The sequence below is a fragment of the Monodelphis domestica genome, chromosome 1 (assembly GCF_027887165.1).
Source record: "Monodelphis domestica isolate mMonDom1 chromosome 1, mMonDom1.pri, whole genome shotgun sequence".
In the NCBI taxonomy this organism is placed as follows: domain Eukaryota; kingdom Metazoa; phylum Chordata; class Mammalia; order Didelphimorphia; family Didelphidae; genus Monodelphis; species Monodelphis domestica.
This window is the reverse complement of record NC_077227.1, coordinates 205,400,850-205,422,195: the sequence shown is the minus strand read 5'-3', so window position 1 is coordinate 205,422,195 and position 21,346 is coordinate 205,400,850. Positions and strand designations below refer to the sequence as shown.

General features: G+C 39.9%; 1 protein-coding gene across 4 annotated transcripts in view; it reads right to left on the bottom strand.

Moving 5' to 3' along the window:
* GANC (glucosidase alpha, neutral C) overlaps positions 1-21,346 on the bottom strand; it is a 76,164-nt gene that overhangs the window by 51,376 nt on the left and 3,442 nt on the right. For 3 of the 4 annotated variants that reach the window (XM_007472415.3, XM_007472416.3, XM_001362707.4), the window contains 4 exons: positions 21,140-21,202; positions 20,525-20,630; positions 8,976-9,103; positions 1,010-1,192 (listed from right to left, as the gene is read on the bottom strand). In XM_007472415.3, coding sequence (XP_007472477.2) covers positions 1,010-1,192; positions 8,976-9,103; positions 20,525-20,630; positions 21,140-21,202 — 480 coding nt within the window. Of the gene's footprint in view, positions 1-1,009; positions 1,193-8,975; positions 9,104-16,314; positions 17,042-17,966; positions 18,154-20,524; positions 20,631-21,139; positions 21,203-21,346 lie in introns of those variants that run through there. The other variant, XM_016427541.2, reaches the window with a different exon arrangement.

Sequence of the window (21,346 nt, the reverse complement as noted above, 5' to 3'; positions counted from 1 at the left end):
TCTCTTTTTTTCTCTCTCTCTTTCCCCTTCTCCCTCCCTCCCTCCTTTCTTTCTTTCTTTCTTTCTTTCTTTCTTTCTTTCTTTCTTTCTTTCTTTCTTTCTTTCTTTCTTTCTTTCTTTCTTTCTTCCTTCCTTCCTTCCTTCCTTCCTTCCTTCCTTCCTTCCTTCCTTCCTTCCTTCCTTCCTTCCTTCCTTCCTTCCTTCCTTTCTTTCTTTCTTTCTTTCTTTCTTTCTTTCTTTCTTTCTTTCTTTCTTTCTTTCTTTCTTTCTTTCTTTCTTTCTTTCTTTCTTTCTTTCTTTCTTTCTTTCTTTCTTTCTTTCTTTCTTTCTTTCTTTCTTTCTTTCTTTCTTTTTCTCTCCTTCCATCTTAGAATCAATAATGTGTATTGGTTCTAAGGCAGAAGAGCAGTAAGGACTAGGCTACAGGGGTTAAGTGACTTGCCATTGGCCACACAGGTAAGAGGTATCTGAGGTCAAATTTGAACAGATATTGAATGGACCTGGCTCTCTATTCACTGAGTCACCTAGTTGCCCCCTACTAAATCATTTCCAATTTATTTTCCTAAAATGTTAAAGAAGGATAAAAAATGATGAAGGCAAGCTTCTGCCTTACAGAGAGAGAGGCCCTACCCAGAAGGCTCGAGAATCTCTGGGGCTGCCACTTGGGTATAGATTTCATTCTGGGAGAGTTTGTTAATTGAATGGATGATACATCTACAATCTTCCTTTTACTTTCTGCAAATAGGATCTTCAAAGCCATTTAGATTTTCTCAGTGAGTATTCAGGGAGACTTGCTACTAGGAAAATCCACAATTCATGGAAGAAATATGTGGAGAAAAAGCATCAATTTTCTTCTTCAAAACTGGACTGGTTAGGGAGAAAGCCTGAAGGGCCAAAGGAAAGACTCCTTCGGGATAAAAGCTCTAGCATATAAAGTAAAGTGTCCCATTTGGGCCACTTGATCCAAGCAGCTAAGAATTATTTATGATTAAGTAAGTTCTAATTTTACCTGTGTTTGGGTGGCATCTGCAAATGTTCAAAGTACAGCCTGCCTGTGGAATTGATGCTTAACACGGGCTCTTCTTCAGAAGACAGATCTATCTTGAAGGGGTTTGCTGAGATGTGAAACTTCAGATTTCCTGAGTCATCTTTCAGCACCAGAGTACCTGTATCCCCTGGGCATGGCGTCAGCCTAGAGAGAAAAGCCACATGGTCCACGGTGGAAAAAAACCAAACACCTCTATGTAATGCATATGGGGCAGCTAGGAAGAGCAGTGGATAGAGGGCCAGGCCCAGAGTCAGGAAGACTTGAGTTAAAATATGGCCTCAGACACTAGCCGTGCGACCCTGGCCAATCACTTAACCCTGCTTGCCTCAGTTTCCTCACCTGGAGAATGAGCTGGAGAAGGAAATAGCAAACCCTTGCAGTATCTGCCAAGAAAACCCCAAATGGGGTCATACAGAGTCAGACACAAATGAAACAACTCAACACCATCAAACAACATAATGCATGACTGAATACAAAGAAATGGTCAACAAGAAAGGCTTTCATTTTCTAGCAATTAAAAGCTGATTATAAATTGCCTAGCAAAAAGAGCCCAACTCTGGAGAAAAATCATAATTTGGATATTAATAAGGAAGGAGATTGTTTGTAGGTAAAGATGATATTGTAGAAAATGGATCACAATTAGTAAAATGATTGGGCATTTAATCTGAGGTTGTATAAAGTAAAATAGAAAGAAGGCTAGATTTGAAGTCAGGAAGAGCTGGATTTGATTCTTGCTGCTGACCTCCCTTGCTTCTTTGATGAGCCTCAATTTTCTTATTTAGAAAATGGGTAGAGGGGCAGCTAGATAGCTCAGTGGCTTGAGAGCTAGGCCTAGAGATGGGAGGTCCTGGGTTCAAATTTGGCCTCAGACATTTCCCAGTTGGGTGACCCTGAGCAAGTCACTTAAATTCCCATGACCTAGCCCTTACCACCCTTCTGCCTTAGAACTGAAACTCAGTATCAATTCCTTTTTTTAAAACTCTTACCTTCCGTTTTCAAATTTGAACCCAAGACTTCCCAACTCTAAGCATCATACTCTATCTGCCATCCTCCCTCCCTGCCCCACCTCATCCCATATATTTCTTAAAAAAAAAAAAAGATTTTGTACAATATTTTATCCCCCCCCCCCATAAATTATATGTAGAAAGTTTTAAGCATTCATTTTCTCACATTTTGAGATGGCAAATCCTAGGTTCAAATCTGGCCTTAGACATTACCTAGCTGTGTGACCCTGGGCAAGTCACTTAACCCCCATTGCCTAGCCCTTACCACTCTTCTGCCTTGGAACCAATACTTAGTATTGATTCTAAGATGGAAGGTAAAAGTTAAAAAAAATAAAGAAAATGAGTATAATAATACATTGTGGTTCCTGTTTGTCAACATGGAAATATAGAGATCCCCAGTTTATTTAGTCTGAGTGTAGAAACCCCAGGTTTTGACCTTGTCACAGGAGAGTTTCCCCCTGAGGGAAGGTCCCTTTTCACCAGACAGTGAACTTCCTGGTAGTTTGGGTGGGAACAGCTAATCCCATCCAATATTGAACATCCCTTTTGTCCCAATGGTTTCTTCCCCCTAGGCTAAAGTCCATGACCAAGGTGACCCAGCCCTAGGCTGAGTCTTTCCCTTTTGTGTCCATTGTGGGGCCCCAGCCCCTCACTATTATTCCGTCTGGAACTTCTCATTTTCCTTTCTCACCATTGTAAAGTCAATCAACTGTCCCTCTAAACCTAAAGCCCCCAGGTCACCTAGAGTGGTATATAGGTTCCCCAAAGTTCTTTTGTTCCTCGGAGTCCATCCTGAGTCGGTGGCACTCCCAGGGGCTGGTGACCAGGGCGTCTTGACTGTGCAGTCTCGTGCAGTCTTGGAAAGCAGCTCTGTTGTCGTAGTAGTAGCGCTAACCCCTTTTCCCTTGATTAAAGAGTGATTTTGACTATTTAATAGTTCTGTGTTTTTTCTAGTTGACATGTTTCACAGGATTGCTATGTGAGGTTCAAATGATAATGAATATAAAGCATTTTGCAAATATTAAAGTGTGCTATAATGGTCAGCTATTATTATTATCATGACCATATGTTATTGTTATATGTTGTCAGGCTGCCTTCAAATATGTTAATGATGGAATTAATGTTGTACTATAAGCATGAATCTAGGAAAAAGGAAGCATTAATATATCTCCTAGCATATACCTAATAACAAACTATCAAATACCAACCACAGACCAGAAGCCTGTTGAATAAAATTTCTCAGTTAGTGGAACTTTTACTCATGTAACAATTTTACTTCATAGAAATATTATAAAAAACTATATAGAAAAATAAAGAAGGATTCAATTCTGGCAGAGCAACTAAAGCAAATGTGAAAGGCGAGAAGCGTCTGAAGTAAGTTAATAGAATGATTATCTCAGCTACTGAAATGGTTACACATTTACTTAGTGGAAAATGTATAAGGCAACTATTCCTACTGTGTGACCCTGTCTAGCCCTTGCTGTTCTTCTGTCTTAGAATTGATTTAAGACAGCTGGTGAGGGTTATTTTTAAAAATTGTATGCATATAAGGATCTGTCATTCTTGGGTGCCAATTTTAAGGTACTCCTCCTAGATATTGGCCATTTTACTGAAGATTTATAGCTTGACAAAGTATTCCTGCAATATATCAGGACAATAACGTTTGTACTATTGTAACAAAACTGTATCAGCTTTGTTTTGGTTATATAAAATATTATTGTTAGAGATTTTCAGTCGTGTCCGACTCTTTGTGACCCCATTTGAGATTTTCTTGGCAAAGATACTAGAGTGGTTTACCATTTCCTTCCTTTGCTTATTTGACAGATGAGGAAATTGAGGCAAATAGGGTGAAGTGACTTGCCCATTGTCACACAGCTAGGAAGTATCTGAGGCCAGATTTGAACCTAGGAAGAGAAGTTTTTCTGACTTCAGGCTCAGCGCTCTATATCTTGTGCCACTTAGCTGTCCCCTCCCCACAAAATAATATATTTTTAAAAAATCCTTACCTTCCATCTTGGAATCAGTACTGTGTATTGGTTCCAAGGCAGAAGAGTGGTAAGGGCTAGGCAATGGGGCTTAAGTGACTTGCCCAGGGTCACACAGATAGGAAGTGTCTGAGGCCAAATTTGAACCCAGGACCTCCCGTCTCTAGGCCTGGCTCTCAATCCACTGAGCTACGCAGCTGCCCCCTGACAAAATAATCTATTAATGGCAAGCAATACTTATTATGAACCCTCTACTTAGCCGGTGCTTATGTGTCAAGATTTTAAACCATCCTCAACTTCTCTCTCATCCCCAATATGGAGGCTAGTCTTGTCAGTTCTGATCTCATAAGGTCTCTCAGAACTGATGATTTCTATATGGTCACTCCCATTCAAGAGCTCCATCATCTCTCCCTTGGACCGTGGCTCCGGCCTCCCTACTAGCCTCCCTTCTTCCTTTCTCCCCTCAGAAATTCGTCCTCAGACAGCTAACAAGATAATTGGTTTGCATCTGAACACATGGCTCACCAGCTCAAACCTCTTTTTTTTTTTTGCCTCAAAGAGCTCAATGTGACTGAGCAGAAAGACTTCTGTAGTCTGACTCTAATCTTTCCTTATAGTCACCCAATTCTTAAAGTGCCTGCTTTGTGTGCCAGCCATTGTGCTAGGTCAGTGATGGAGAACATTTTAGAGACAGAATGTTGGGCTCTGCCCCCACCCTACACCCCCAGACCAAGTGCCATGCTTGCCCTCCCCCACTGCATGCTGGATGTGCCCTCCTTACCCCATACAGGGGAGGAGGAAGTGCTCCCATTGGGCTGCTGGATAGAGGGGTGGGTGAAGTGAGGAATGTCCTCAGTGAGTGTAGAGAGGGGGAGGGGAGTGGCCCTAAGGCTCTATTCACATCCAGCTCTGCTACCTCTGAGACACCCACCTTACCCCCTGTATGCTCCCATTGGCTGCTGGGCAGAGGGGTGGTGCGTGTGAAAAAATGTCATCCAGCATGGTGGAGAGGGGGAGAGGAGCAGCTCTGCCCAAGCCCCTCTGCTGGTCTAATAATTAACTCTGGGGGGGAGGGGCCAAATGCTCAAAGAGAGCACTCTGTGTGCCATCTTTGGCATACATGCCATAGGTTCACCATCACTGTGCAATGGTTTTAAGGCAGGGGTTTTAATATTCTGATAACTATAGGTTATCATAGGCTCTACCTCACTGCCAATGTGGTCCATGACGTGATCTGCTCTAGGTATGCAAAGACAAAAGACAGGCCTTTCTAGAGGAATTTATAACCTATTGCAGGGAAAATATGGTACTAAGTAAGTGTGGCAGGGGTTCAGCCCTTGGAACATATGTGGGAATGGGCTTTTATGGGCTGAACTCCTCTGACAACTTCCCAGGAATTTGAAGGATACATGCAGCTTAACACTGAATGAATTGGTCCCTTGGTTGGTCCCCAGGAGAAGTACAGTGAGGTGCTGTATCAGTCACAGAAGAGAAATAGCTTTTCCAGGTGGACATGAGCAAATAACTGTCCCTGGAGGGCTAAGGAAGGGGCCTGAGGCCCTTCCTCCATTCCATCCACCTGGGGGCTGGTCCTGCCTGGATAAGACTAAGCTCTTTCTGCTTTGGATCTCTTGGCTGCCTGCTTGTGGGTGACTGAGTTGTGATCCTGAGTGGGGCAGGGGAAAGTCTGTTGGGCCTGGAAGTTGGGAAGACCTAAGTTCAAATCTGGCCTCAGCCACTTACTCTACACTCAACACTATTTGCCTTCTTTTTGTCATTTGTCAACTGAGCTGGAGAAGGGAATGACAAACCATTCCAGTATCTTTGCCAAGAAAACCTGAAATAGACTCATGAAGAGTCAGACCTGACTCAAATGACTGAACAACAATCATGGTGATCCTGAGATGGACATTTATATGGACATTGGAGGCCATCACGGAAGTTCAAAATGTCTTGATTGCCAGCCTGATTTGTTAGAAGAAAAGGACCTGTAAGGAATTTTTTGGATAATGCACAGAGGAGGTGAAATGCATCACACCAAATGGAATTATATTTGGATGGTGTTAAATCTCAACTTCCTGGAAGAGAATAATGATATAGTCATGCCCCAGTTAGTACAAGTAATGAGTTCTTTGAAGTGGCCACATTATTTGAATTTGCATGGAGTATTTCCACTGGGCTAGAACCAATGAATGTGTTTAAATGATTATAACAGAATAGTTTGAAAATCAAATATGTGTGACCACTTCACAGGATTCATTATTCACATTAATCAGGACTTCATTTATAGTTATTAATTGCTGCTTCTTGGTTACATCTTATGTCAATTAAAGGTTTTCAGTTTAAGCACCCCACACTACCACTGGGGAGAACTTACACTGTAATTCAAAGCCAAAGCATTAAATATTTATCTTGGGGTGTCAGTGTAGGAGGCAGAAAGAGCCCAAGAATGTGAGGAAAGGAGCCTGATTCTTCTTTCAGGTGGTTATACTCCATCCACCAGGGAATAAACATGGTCTTTGATGATGGGTCCAAAATAGAAGGGAGAGGGGCACAGTGCCATAACCCTTACTGGGCCCAGCAGATATAGGGACTGGACTTGTAATTTCATTGATATAGGGAACTTCAGGTGAGGAATCTTCCTTTACCAATGTGGGTGGGCACCTTTTTTTGTAGCTTACAGACTTAGATGACTAGAGGACTGAGAAGTTAAGCAACTTGCCCAGGGTCACATTCTAGTTTGTCAAAGGTGAGACTGAGCTTTTTGGCTTTGTTGAATTTAATATAAATGAGAGTCACTTTTGCTTCTGGGAACCAAAATGGCAGAATGAGAAGAACTTTGAGTTCCTTAAACTTATCTCCAGATAATGAAAAAAGAACTAAATCAAATGTACAAGAAATCAAGCCATTCCCCAACTGACAAATGGTCAAGGGACATGAATAGGCAGTTTTTAGATAAAGAAATGAAAACTATCATGAAAAAAGTTTTCTAAATCCAGATAATCAAAAAACCAAATGCCTCAAAACATCCTGGAACAACAGAAGCAACAGAAGAAGCTGTGAATCTTCTGGGATATTGTGGAGGCACAGCAAGGAAGGCCCATCTTGCTGGGGTAGGGAAGGAGAATGAGGTTCACTAAGCTGGGATGGAACTTGGGGGAGATCCTGTCCAAGTAGCAGGGGAAGCACCACCAGGTTCAGTGTAGTTTCAGCAGGGGAGAGCAGAAAGCAACACAATACAGTGAAGGCAGTGGTGGGAGGACAATCCAACAAGGTCTAGCCACTGCAGGAGAGCACAGAACCCAATGCCATCCAGCACAAACAACATCTGGATGGAACATCTGCAGGCCTCCCCTCAGAATGCTTACTTCCTAAGAGACCCAAGAGGCAGCTGAGCCAACCAGGCACCAGAACAGACCACAGCACAAGCTCAGGACATTATTTCCTCCATCCCAGGAGTGAAACTGAGTTTCAATATATAGATTAAAATCTTTGTCTTTTGCTCTTTTGGGAAAGTGCAGAATAAAGCTCTTCCAAATGAGCAAAAGACAAAGATTTTAATATAAAAGAAATTAAATTGTCCCTTTATGTTTTCATGGGAATTTATGTTAATGGAAGATATGAGTATAAAGTAATCTTATCTTAGCTGATATGATATGAATAACAAAGCTAGCTAGGCAGAATGGGACAAAATCTAGAGCTAATGAATGTTTTATGGGCATATTAAAAATGTTGTGTTCCCCAAAGATTTTTAAAAAAACTTTCCTGGAATGATAGTTCAAAAGTTACTTGCCTATTAAAATAATTTCATTAGTCTAGAGTAGAAATCCATGTGACAGACCTCTTAAATCATATGTAAGGGTGATTAAATATTTATTTTAATTCATCCAAGTATATTACAAGCATGCTACATGGTTGGAAAACCAACTCATTTGAGCTAAGTGAATAAAATGCTTCTGCTATTGTTTGTTCTTATGGTCAGGCTGTTCATTTCCCAGTTCCCATTATCTTCAGGGAATTAAGAAGCAGTTGCTAGATGCTGTGTAGCTCTTTACCAGTGAATATAGGCTGACCCTTTGATCAAAGTATGAAGGCAAAGGGTATTGTTGTTGTTCAGTCATCTTGGTAGGTCCATCTGGAGTTTTCTTGGCAAAGATACTGGAGTGCTTTGCCATTTCCTTTTCCAGTTCAACTTACAGATAAGGAACCAAGGCAAATGGAGGTAAATGACTCGTCCAAGATCACACTGATAGTTAAGCATGTTTCTTTAAGTCAGATTTGAACTTATAAAGATGAATTTTCCTGACTCCAGGCCTGCTACTCTATACACTACGCTACTTAATTGCACTTAAAGTAAAGAACTAAAGAAGAGTTTATTGTTTAGCTGTATCTGACTCTTTGTGACTTTGTGACTCCATTTAAAATTTTTATTTATTTTAAAATATTTTTCCATGGTTACATAATTCATGTTCTCTCCCTCCCCTTCCTGGAGCTGACAAGCACTTCCACTGGATTATACATGTTATATCACTTGATACTTATTTCCATATTATTTTTGTAATAATCTTTTAAAACCATAACCCATTTGGGGTTTTCTTGGCAAAGATACTGGAGTGGTTTGCCATTTCCTTCTCCAACTCATTTGACAAATGAGGAAACTAAGGCAAAAAGGGTTAAGTGATTTGCACGGGATTCTGAGGTCAAATCTGAAATCAGGTGGCTGAATCTTGCTCTATCCACTGTACCATCTACCTGCCCTAAAGTGGAAAAGGATAAAGACAGCCCCTGGGGGTGGGCTAAGAATTAACAGCAGTCTCCAGATGCAAAAAAAAGATAGCAAAGAAAGTTCTAGACAGGCATGAGATTGCCCTGCTACTGGGAATAATAATAAAAGAAAAAATTGATCATTGGTCTAAGAAACTCTCTTCCTTAACCTACCTTTTGGTAGCCGGCTTCTGTATGAGGACATCGGAGATTTCATACCTTGGATTCAGGGGAGCCATTTCATTGATTTTTAACCTGAAAATATTTCCCTCTATTCCATAGACTTCAGCCAAGAGAGGAACCTGGGAATAAGTGGATAAAGAGATGACCACATTATGACCAGGTCTAGTCATAATTATAAGGTAACCAGAAAAAGTGGTTGTTACTTCTGGCACAGAGACATCCCATGACTGCACGTCTTCCTGAATATTCCTTTTCTGGCGATGGGAAGAACCGTGTTGGGAGAGTTCTCCAAAAGCCAAGGACAAAGTTAGTTTTGTTGATCTTTGAGTCGGCTGACTGTGAAGTAGAGCCTGCGAGGGCCTTTTAGGAGCTCTTGATTCTCTGAGGGTGGGATTTATGTGCCAGAAAGCACAGGGAAGGCTTGGATTAAGCTGGGGATAGAAACAGAGTGGAACTGAAAGAAATAAACCTTTATGTGTCCAGGGATAAGTACATGTGTTTGAAATGGGTAGGAGCAGGGGTGTCCAGGTTCATGTTGACAGGCTCTTCAGGAAGAGCCTCCCTCCCTTTTTTTAAACCCTTATCTTTCATCTTAGAAAGCAACACTAAGCTTTGGTAGTTAGAGCAGTATCAGTTCCAAAGCAGAAGAGTGATAAAGACTCAGAAATTGGGATTAAGTGGCTTGCCCAGGGAAGTAGTCAATACACAGTATTATTAACTCCAAGTCAGAAGGTAAGGGTTTATTAAAAAAAAGTAGTTATTATTTTGATTTTAATGTTTTTTGGGAGTGTTAGTTGGGGTTTTCTTGGCAAAGATACTGGAGGGGTTTGCCATTTCCTTCTCCAGCTCATTTGACAGATGAGGAAACTGAGGCACACAGGGTGAAGTGACTTGCCCAGGGTCAAACAGCCAGTAAGTGTCTGAGGATTTGAACTCAGGAAGATGAGTCTTTCTGATTCCAAGCTTAGTGCTCTATTCACTGTACCACTTAGAGGTCCTTCAATGTGTTGATGTATTAATAAAAAAAAGATAGAAAAAGTGTGGTTTTCTAAGTCAACCTGTAGCTCAAAAGGATCTTTATATAAGGTTGAGTAAGTAAAGATTCTTTTGTGCTGCAAAATGACCTAGAAAACCAAATAGTAATATTATTTATATTCTACTGTATTTTATTTTGTTAAAATATTTCCCAATTACATTTTTTAAACCCATGCCTTCTGTCTTAGAACCAGTACTGAATATTGGTTCCAAGGCAGAAGAGCAGTAAGGGCTAGGCATTGGGGGTTAAGTGACTTTCCCAGAGTCACACAGCTAGGAAGTGAGGCCACATTTGAACCCAAGACCTCCTGTCTCTAGGCCTGACTCTCAAATTCACTGAGCCACCTAGCTGCCCCCAATTATATTTTAATTTAATTTGGTCCTGCAGCAATGCAGCCTCTGTTTGACACCTCTGATCTAGACTATGAACAAAACAATAAATCAAACCTTGATTCATAGCACTGGCCAATTCTGGAGGCATAAATGCTCACAATGAAAATTTAACAATTGGCTCACGTAAGTTAGCTCTGGCACACTCCTGGTTTGGACCCAGATGATCATCCAGGAAAAGTCTACAACAGAAACCTCTCTAAATAGGCCTTGTCTCCTAAGCTGGGGAAAATTGGGCTCCGCAGCACTTTATAAATGCCAAAAGTTTGTCTCATCCTAAAGGCTTCTCAGAGCTGTGATCTTGACGTGGGGGCAGATTAGACAACTTGGGGGAGCTTTCTTGACCTCTGTAATTCTTATCCATGTTTCCCCAAAAGTCCTTTGCAGAGGTTGATGTGTTAGAAATGTATCCTCTTGGTCTTGTAATATATGGGGGGTACCAGTGCAACCCATGAACTACATCGATGTTATTCTTTGGTCTATTTATTGGCCCCTTAATGTAGAGAAAGTAACACTGAACCTGGAAAGCAAACTGATGCATATAATTGTGGTTACAATCATGAAAAGAGCTGGGCTATTCCCTTAGAAACCTGTTTTTAATAAGAAATTGATTAAAAATCAAATCTCTGGGGGTTGCTCAGTGGATTGAGAGCCAGGCCTAGAGATGGGAGGTCCTAGGTTCAAATCTGGCCTCAGAAACTTCCCAGCTGTGTGACCCTGGGCAAGTCACTTAACCCCCATTGCCTAGCCCTTACCTCTCTTCTGCCTTGTAGCCAATACACAGTATTGAGTCTGAGATGGAAAGTAAGGGTTAAAAAAACAACAACAAATCTGTGCAAGGGCCAGCTGGAGAGGCCATCCATCACCACTAGTCTCACCTGACTTCCCTCTTTCTACCTGAGGTATGTCTCTTTCCAGCTAGATTTATCTGTTTGAAATCATTTAGGTTTCACTGTTATCCCTGTATTGTCCCCCAAACCTCTTTTCCTAGTCACATATTTCCTGAAGGATGATACTTTTTGCACATGTCCTCACTGGTAACACGGATCCCACATAGGTCCAAATCTAAACGTGAGTTTGTTCACAATTTTGATTTTTCAGAGGTTGTCGTGTTCCATGATTTGCAACTACCAGCACACCAATGTTTAACGCCCCCCCCAACCTGATCCAATTTATTGCTACAAATGGATACATTTCCCAGAAAACATCCAAATAACCCATTTTTACAAAGTATATTCCCCCAAAGTTATTAACAGAAAGGTGGGATAAACATGCTTTTTAACTGACAAGCAGAGCACTAATATTTGATTTGATCTGAATGGATAGCTTTTCACTTATGCTGTAATTATTGTACATACCGTGGTTTGGCTTGGATTTTTCTGCTCTTGTGAACTGACGCAAGCCTTCCCAGGTTTACATTGTCCTTATGGTCATTATTGCTGAAGTTGTAGTGTTATTCTGTTACACTCGTACGTTTGTTCGGCCATTTCTTTCTCTCTTTTTTAAACCTTTACCTTCTGTCTCAGAGTCAATACTAAGTATGGGTTCCAATGCATAAGAGGGATAAAGGCTAGGCAATGGGGGTTAAGTGACTTGTCCAGGGTCACATAGCTAAGAAATATGAATCCAGGTTCTCCAGACTCCTGGCCTGGCCAACTGAGCCAAGTAGCGGCCCCAGCCATTTCTTAAAAATTGGGTAATTCTCCATCCCCATTCCCCTCCTCCAAGTTTTTATCACAAATATTTTTGTATATATAGTTCTTTTATTATCGCTAACCTTCTAGGGATGGATAATTGATTTCAATTCTTTATTATATTTCTGAGATTTTTGCCCCAAAGAGGAGTCTGGATTACTTTGGTGGCAAGATCAAATGGGTACAAATGCTTTGTTTCACCCAATGACTACCATTCAGTTGTGATAAATAAGAGCCAAACCCTTCCTCTGGCTCCATTTGAACATCTTTTGCTTAATACTCAAGTAAGTTCTATTAGACTTCATCCCGATCTCTCACAATGCCCCAATGCAGGTTATCTCTTCCAAAGCTTGGGTTGTTCCAGGCACTGAAAGAGCCCATGGTTTCCCTTTCACCAATCCATGCCCATAGAAGCCTTCAATCAAGACCTGGCGGATGACTTATCTCGTCCCCCCAAAGCGTTACTTACCTCATTTTAATCACTTAGTCTGCGCCCTGAGCACTTGTGCTTAGGATTTATACTATATGATGGGCAGAGCTCGGTTTTAAGTCTTGCTCCTGACACATACTTGTTTTGTAATCTCTCAGTGGCCTAAGCAACTCTTAGACCATAAGCGGCAAACTGTCCATTTGCAATGGTGGACTTTCTACACTGGTAGGTCCTCTCATCTGTGAAATCTCAAGGGCAATCCCATCCTCCTCTTCTAAACCTCCCCTCCAAAATTATTATTGTACTTGAGACAGTGTGGAAATCACTCGATTTCTGGGCCTGGAACCAGGAAAACCTGAGTTCAAATCCTGCATTTGACATTAGCTGTGTGACTACAAAATTACTTAATTCTATGTACTTTAGACAACTCACCAATCTTTACTAAGCAAGTCAAAGAGAGGTTGTGCTTTGCATTGGTGGAACTAAGTTCCCACATTGGAAGTTGTCTGCATCGCTGAAGTCAGATCTTTTCTGTTTTGGTATGATTAAAATTATCTCAAGAGACTGATTTTGGGTAGGAAATATCAGTTTATTGAATACACATCCATTTATTGGTTGAGTCAGCATCATACCTGATAAAGTGACATACAGGCCTATGGTCCTCTCAAAGGACCATGGACCTCCAATCCTCATGGGGCAATTTAATCAATAGTCTTATGACCTCATTATTCAGCCCCTCCCTTGAATATCCCAAGGCATTTCTAATTGGTAACCAGCTAATTAAGAGATGGTATGTCAAATCACAGCCTTTCACTATGTCAACCAGTGGGCAGGTGAGGGTTTGCAAGTACTCCAGAGTCCCCTTCATTTAGTAAACAAATTCCATTAAAAAGGAGAATTTTCTTTGGGATTCTTAAAGACAAGATTCCAGACAGGAATTCTCCCTAAAATACAGGAATCAGAACCTTTCTATTCCAGGTCCCTGATATAAGATTTAATGTAGTAGATGAAAAATAAATTCTAACAGTTCATGCTCTTATGAGTATTATTTTCTGGTTCTCTATGCATGTACATAGAAGTTCCTCAAATTTGACCAGAATTCAGACACATTCTCCTCTGGAGTGCCCACAGCATCTTGCAAAAATACTGCATATAGTAATGGCTCCAAAACACTCACTGAAAAAATGCATTGGAGCAGCTGGGAGAAAAGTAATTTTATGTGAATTACTTGGATAACTGCTTTCAATGTTCTATTCATAAAGATTATGGGTTCCACATCTACATCATTATTTTTTTAAAAATGTGTTTATTTTTAACATTTAAAATATTAAGATATTCAGTTAACTTTCACTGGGGATCTACATATTTTAAAGAATGAATTCACTTGTGGAAATGGGCAAAGATAAAATTATTCACCAAATGCCAAAATGAACATAAACCCAAGAAAACTGATTTTTGTGGCTTGAGGTCTGAACAACAACAAAAACTATTCACTGTCTGAAAATTTAGAAGTGGGAGGTGCCAAAGTAAGTCACGTGACAATTGTGAGGGACTTAGGACAAAGAATGCTCTCCACCTCCAGAGAGAACTATTGGAGTCAGAATGCAGATGAAAGCATACAATTTTTCAATTGTTTATTTAGGTTTATGTTTGGGGGTTTGGGTTTTATAAGATTTCTTACTTTAAAAAATGAACAATATAAAAAATAACATTCAAAATGTCACATGTAAACGTTTTCTTTAAAAATCTTTTTCACAAGAATTTTCTCTAAGGATTTAATTATGGAATTAATGAGGCACCACCAATTAAGGAGAGCTTGCTGGTTTAGGATGGTTATACATGTGTACATAGTACATTGCCGGAATCACTCTTTTGAAATCATTTTTCTCAAACCATCAGGCCCAGTCACACATAAAACTGTATCTGCTGTTGGGTTTCCTGTCTTCCTCTATTTCAACTGACAGAATGTTGGGCCAGTAACATACTCTGCACACGGATTCCCAGCAACTTCCAATTGCTTCAGTCACTGCTTTCATACGGTACATTGTGTAAGGAATCAGAGGGCTTAGTGTGGTAGTGAATGGGTAGGAAGTTGTGAAAATATGGGTTTAGTATCATCGATTAAGCAAATCATAACCTAGCCAAATCTCATCTATAAAGTTGAGAGGTAAAACCCATCTCTCATGATTGCTATCACACAAAAAATGAGATGAAAAATATGAAAACATTTTGAAAAGTCAATTGTCACTACTATTAATTGAGACATGGGGAAATGCTGGACAGAACTGGTCAATAGAGTCCCCTCAAAGGAAAAAAACCTCACTATCAGAATGGGATTTGGCAGAGGAATAAGAAGTAAAAACCTACCATCCCAAACAACATATAAGTTGAAAGATCATTGCCTAGCAACCATAAAATTGGCAGCAAAGTCATTATTTTAAAAGAAACAGTACAATGAAGGGAGCTAGGTTGCTCAATGGATAGAGAGCCAGGTCTGGAGACAGGCAGTCCCAGGTTCAATGTGCCCTCAGACATGTCTTAGCTATGTGACCCTGGGCTAGTCATTTAACTTAAATTGCCTAGTTTATTGCTCTTCTGCCTTGGAACTCATATTTAGTGCTGATGCTAAAATAGAGGGTAAGGGTTAAAAAAAAAAACAACTAGTGAAATTCACATATTTATAAAATGTAAGTCCAATTTTATCCAATACGATTATAAATGTTCTACTTCAGTTACACATGGTTCCATATACCAAATTGGACTACTTGTCCCTGAATTTCTAGTTCTGCCTTTGTAAAGACCAAGCACCCCTGGTTGGCATCCCCTTCTTCCTTCTCCCCTTGGCCTCTCAGAACCTGACTTTCTTTAGAGCTGAGATTATAGGTCATTTTTTTAATGTGAAGTCACTCCTAGTTCCCTAGTTGTTAACTTTCATTTTCCCAACTTATCAAATTCTCTCTTATTTAATATTACGTTTTTGAGAGGTATCCCCTAGTAAATTCCTTGGAGTCAAAACTATTTGCACATAGCAAAATCCTGACAAGCACTGAATTGCACTGAATAATTAGCTTGTTTGAATTTAATTGTTCTTTACATCAAGGATAGTAGCATTAAAAAAAGACTAGTCTCTAAATAGAATATAGCATGAAAAGTGATCATCTCCTCTTTCTATTCAGCGAGCTCTATGATCTTTTCTCTCAGTGGTCTTATAATTTTAAAGATCTAGAGACCAGGGAGAACAATGACATGATTAAAGGGGTAGAAAATAGGCCTAATGGAGAAGTTATAGGAACTGAATTACTGAGACTAGCAGTAACTTAAATTATGAAATATTACCCAAAGGACCACCTGTAACTTAATAAGGGAATTTTAGCTAAATATAAGGAAAATAAGTATTATTAGGATGTGTAATTGATTAAATAAAAAAAATGGAGTAGTGAGGGAGACCATAGAGCTGACTTTCTGAAATATCTTCAAGAAAGGAATAATGTCCATCGATGCAGAATGGCTTAAGTGCACGAGGCCTAAATAACCTTCAGAAGCCTCTTTCTCATTCCTCAACACTATGCTTATTTTTGGAAAGGCTGTATCAAGATATCTAGTGTTCTGGGCTAGTATTTCCTTTCCCCTAATCTGTAGTTTTCCTCTGCTAAGCACAATTAACATTAGGCAGTTTGCCACCTGTACGGGCAGAAAAAATAAAAGAGGACGTCGATGATCTAGAATCAATGGGGAGAGATGGCTTTGTTTTTATGTTCATTAAGCAGAAGACTTTTCACAATTGTATAGAAACAAAATTTTATTTATCTAAAATTGAGATGGACAATGAGCGAACACCAAAAGGTTTAAGAGAATAAACCACAAAATACCTATTCTACAATATTTTGGTGAAGATCCCAACAATGCTGCTCTCCCAGGAGGGTTGAACCTTACCTTTCCTGTTGGTCTCAGGTCCCTCCCACCACAATGTCCAGGACCAGCAAAGGCCCAGGACAGTGGAATAGCAGTTTTCCCAGCTGCTAGTTAGGATTTTCCAGGGTTTAGAGAATGGTCCAGAAGTTCATTGAATTGGTGCAGGGCACTTATTGCCCCCTCCACAGTTGTAGCCAATTGGTTTACTGCTAGCACTGATTCTCTGCGGAGAACATTGTCAACCTCACGTTGAGCATTAGCCCGCTCCCCAATGGCAATTAGCCTGTCCAGATGTGCCTCTGATCGTTTGGCTAGGTCCCATGTTAATCTCCTGTTCCTGGCCATTTCAGCAGAGATAGTATTGGCTAGTGAGCGTCGCCTCTGCCTAATTCGACGAGGAGGAGGTTGGTTGGGCAAAGGTCCGTCCCCATCAGCCTTAGAAGAGGCAAAGGGCAAAAAACTGGGGGGCTGGCAAGTATCGTTTTCAGGCTCTGCTTTGCAGGACACACCTGCTGTGGCCATAGAGGGGCTCAGAGGCACATCTTCTTCCTTGAGGAAGCTGCAAGATGTATTACAAGTGAAATCTTGAGAACAGCCTGTAAAAGAAAGCAAAAAACTTGCCAGATGGCTGGCTATTCTCACCAGATGAAAATTTTAAAGGATCACAATGCAAAATAAAGCAATATTATAAAATGTTTATTCTAAGGGACTACTGTCCTGAGATGACTATGTATGTGTATATCCTTACCTTTTAAACATCAATACATATAATAGATATGTAAGCAGATTTATATGTCTAGATAGGAACATGTTATCTATCTGTAAATAGAGATCCATTTAAATATATGAGTATATATCATTACATGATACATGTAATATGTAGTTGTTTACTACATATTGTTACATAATAAATATATACATATCAGGCACCATTTAGATTTTTCTCAACAAACCTTTTCCTAATTGTTCATACAGTCCACTCTCCTACCAGCCTACTAGCCATCTCCAAATCTATCCACTAACCTGTGACCCAGGAACACCTCTACCATCTTCCATTATCCTTCACCAACTATATGAAAGATTAATGGGATGGCATGAATATCTGCATCTTGAAATAATTTTAAGTGACTGGTCCATCTTTTAGCTCACCATTCAACTTTACTGGGTTTCTGGATCAATAAATCAGCTTTGCTAGGCATTCTGACTGCTCATTTTTGGGACTTCAAAAGCTAACCCCAAATCTTGGTTATTTGCTCAGTGGATGCTTAGTTTTAGGAGCACTGAGTGTGGTAGACACATCGGGAGAACTGAGCATATCCCAATGGGGGAATGCCAACAAAGACCCCTAGCTTACCCATTTCAGACCTATGATGTAGTGATGAGATGGATGTAGTAACGGTGTGGAACTGCCAAAAGACATACAATTGAGATCTGAAGTAGCTCCCTCCCCTGAACTTCACATGCCATTGCTTATGACTCCAGAATGTCTAGCTTCCTATGTATCCCCCAAATTTCTATTACCTGGAGTCTGATCCACAGGCTCCTCATCATTTTCTGTCTTGATGGGGAGGTGGCTGACTTCAGTCTCTTCTGCTTCCCACCATGTTGGGTGCTGTCGTATGGTGAGATCCTGTGGGACCTCCTGGACTCTGGATTCTTCTTCCATGAGGGTGTCCAAATCTCCTAGGCTCTGGTCTCTGTGTCTGAGCTGCACAACATTGTCCTTCAAGTATTCAGGGTCCATGGAGAAGGGTGTGTAGACAAATGGTCTAGAGTGTTGTAAAAGGCAATGTGGTGGGGGAGTCCACCACTTCTGGCACTGGTATCAAATACCTTGAGGGAAAGCTGCCTTGAGGGCTTTACATTTGGAATAATACTGCTTTTCAGTGCATTTGAAATCTACCTTCCTCCTTTGAATTATTGCTCTATAGATCTCAGCATTCTGATGGGTTGTTAAGTACTCAATATGTTCTTTGGGCTCCTCTAAGATAGAAAGTAGCACTTGTGTCTCCTACTTTGACTAGAGGTCCCCTTTTTTCTGGATGGTGGGCACAATGGAATGAGAAAACAAGATGAGATGAAAAGGCTGCTGACCAACTGTTTGGAAAGACATGACTGATGACTTCTTAGAAGCCTTTTTTCTGTAGACCTCCTGTAATTCTCAAAGCCCATCATGCTCCTGGCCCTCCCTCAAATGTCTGTGAGTAGAGAACCAGGTATAAGGTTCTTTCATTTGTGAGGCCAGAAGCACTTCTCAATCAGTGATGCTAACTGGCTTCCCAAAATGGGGGAATTGTCACCTCAAAAATCCCCAAGTTGCCATTAGAGTTAGAACCAGACTACTACTCATAACTGTTCAATATGGTAGGCCCAATTTTATTTCCACAGGGCCCATGGCTTGATACTATTAGGGAACTCTGAAAAAAAAATATTGAAGATATCAAGCAATGATATGAATTCCTATTGGGAACTGGAAAGTCACTATTTATTTGGTGCTAAAGAAAAGTAAATGACAAATATTGTATTTGATAGCTAAGGCAACTGAAGAAAGGAACTTTATAAGAGGGTGAATGTGTGTGTGTGTGTGTGTGTATGTGGTTCGTGTGTTAACCGGGCCAAGATTGTGTGTGTGTCTACAACCTTCTAATAAGGCAAGATTATTCTGAATGTGCCTCTTAATTTGAAATAGGAAGAGGAAGCTCTGAAGAGAATCCCAGATCTATCCTACTATTTATTCCTTTAGCATAAACTGGCTACAGAAATCTACAAATCCTAGGTGTCATTCCATAACTTCAAATTATATAATTCTGTTTTGTAATATGAAGTCCTGGGCAGTCTCAGTATCTGAAAGTAAAATAAGGAAACTATCTATTTTGGGGAGAGACAGGTACTTGATTTGCTTTGAGGAGACTGATTATAAACTACAGAGGCATATAAGGGGGTTCTTAAAAATATTTTGGGATAAGGGGAGTCATATTAAGGTTCTCATATTTGAAGTGATAGGGAAAAATCTTTTCATTGACTCCATCCCAGAATTGGGATTTGATAAAGAGATCTGGAAGGGATAGTTTCATTTTCATCTCTGATTGCCTAGTACCTTGGACACAGTGGGTACTTAAATAAATGTCTGAACTGAAATTAATCCAGTTGAATTACTTATCAAAATATTTTCATTAGCTGAAAATGAATAACATTTCAGAGCTAGATTAGTTTGTGAGATCACAGAGATACATGATGCTAGAATTATGCTTTTAGAATCTGCTGAAGTTTAAGTTGCTTGTGGTGAATGCATGCATCCCAGGCCTCTGTCAACTCTATCATACTATTTACTGTGATTTAGATGACATTTTGTACATCAGAATGACTACTGGTGGTGAAGAGAAAAAAAACAACCCTCAGTAGCCACACACCAAATACTTATTCTTGTCCTCTTACTTTAGCAGCATAACTGTGCTGTCTCCTGAGCCAAAGTAACTTTTCTTAAACCCTTACCTTCCATTTTAGAATCAATACTGTGCATTGGTTTCAAGGCAGAAGAACAATAAGGGCTAGGCAAAGGGGGGAAAGTGACTTGCCCAGGATCATACAGCTAGGAAGTGTCTGAGGCCAGATTTGAACCTAGAATCTCCTGCCTCTAGGCCTAGTTCTCAATCCACTGAGCTACCCAGCTGCCCCCTAGCTAAAGTACCTTAGTGAACTAGAACTCTTGAGACTTAAGTTACTGAAAATATTTTTCTACATTATACTGAGTATTGAAATAGAAAAATACTGGACCCTTTTCTTCTTTTGCTCGTTGAGATTTGGTAACTTTGAATCTGCTACTTTGCTCTCATTTGGCATATTCAGGGGGACACTGCAAAAAGTCAGAATAAAGTGGTGCCAGAATAGACACTACCATGTAATATTGCTCTCCAACCCCTCTTTTAACTTAACCTATATGTATTTTTGGACTACTGTAGAGAACAGTTTATTTTTAGATTAGTGTAGGAAGATTCAATTCCTTTAAAAGGAATTGTATTTATTTGCAGCACAATTAATTAGAGAAGCAAGCACTTTTACTGGGGAAATTCTGGTCTCACCTTATTCACTTCATTGATGATCTGGAATTTGGTGCTGTCTTTGCCTGAGGTGACTGAATCCAGTAATGCCCGATAGGTATTCTTCCTTGGGAGTAGCTTCTGACGTCTACAGATACCAAGAAGATGTCAGAGAGGTACTTTTTGATTGGCAAAAGCCAAGGGAGTAGAGCATTATCAGAGAAAATGTATGTTCAGATTCAGAATGACATAATTTTACTGGCCATGGCTGTTCAGATGCCATTAAAATTAATTGACGAATCATTGGCCAAGAATTACATTTTGTCTCCTTTGGTTACAATTCTTGAGAAAATGTGGTCATTTTCACAAAAGACATTTAAAGACATTTATAGGTCATATATTTGGTACCTGTCCATGCTAGTGTTGAGAAATTGACATATTGGGAGACATATATGCTTAATCCAGTGGCTTAATGAATTAACAATAGGATACCCCCATAAAATTTTCTCCTCGATAAAAAGAAAGGGAAGAAACCAAGAAGATACTATTATTATTGAGATACTTTATCAGGACACCTTTATTTTTATGGCCTAAATTTTCCCAAATGTTAAAGAAGTGCTATCAAGAATGTTTTGCTTCATATTTCTCTTTCCTTACCTGTAGAAACCAATTTTGTTGCAGTCCTTAAATATGCTTTTATCCACAGCTTCATCTTGAAAGCTAAATAATAAAAAGTTTTAAGAATTTGACTCTATTGTCTTTGTCAGATTTAATATTTTAAGTTTATCTAGTTATTACACATGTGGAAAGTATGCCTTTTGAAATCTATCCTATAATTCCAACTTGCTCCACTATATTCTGCTA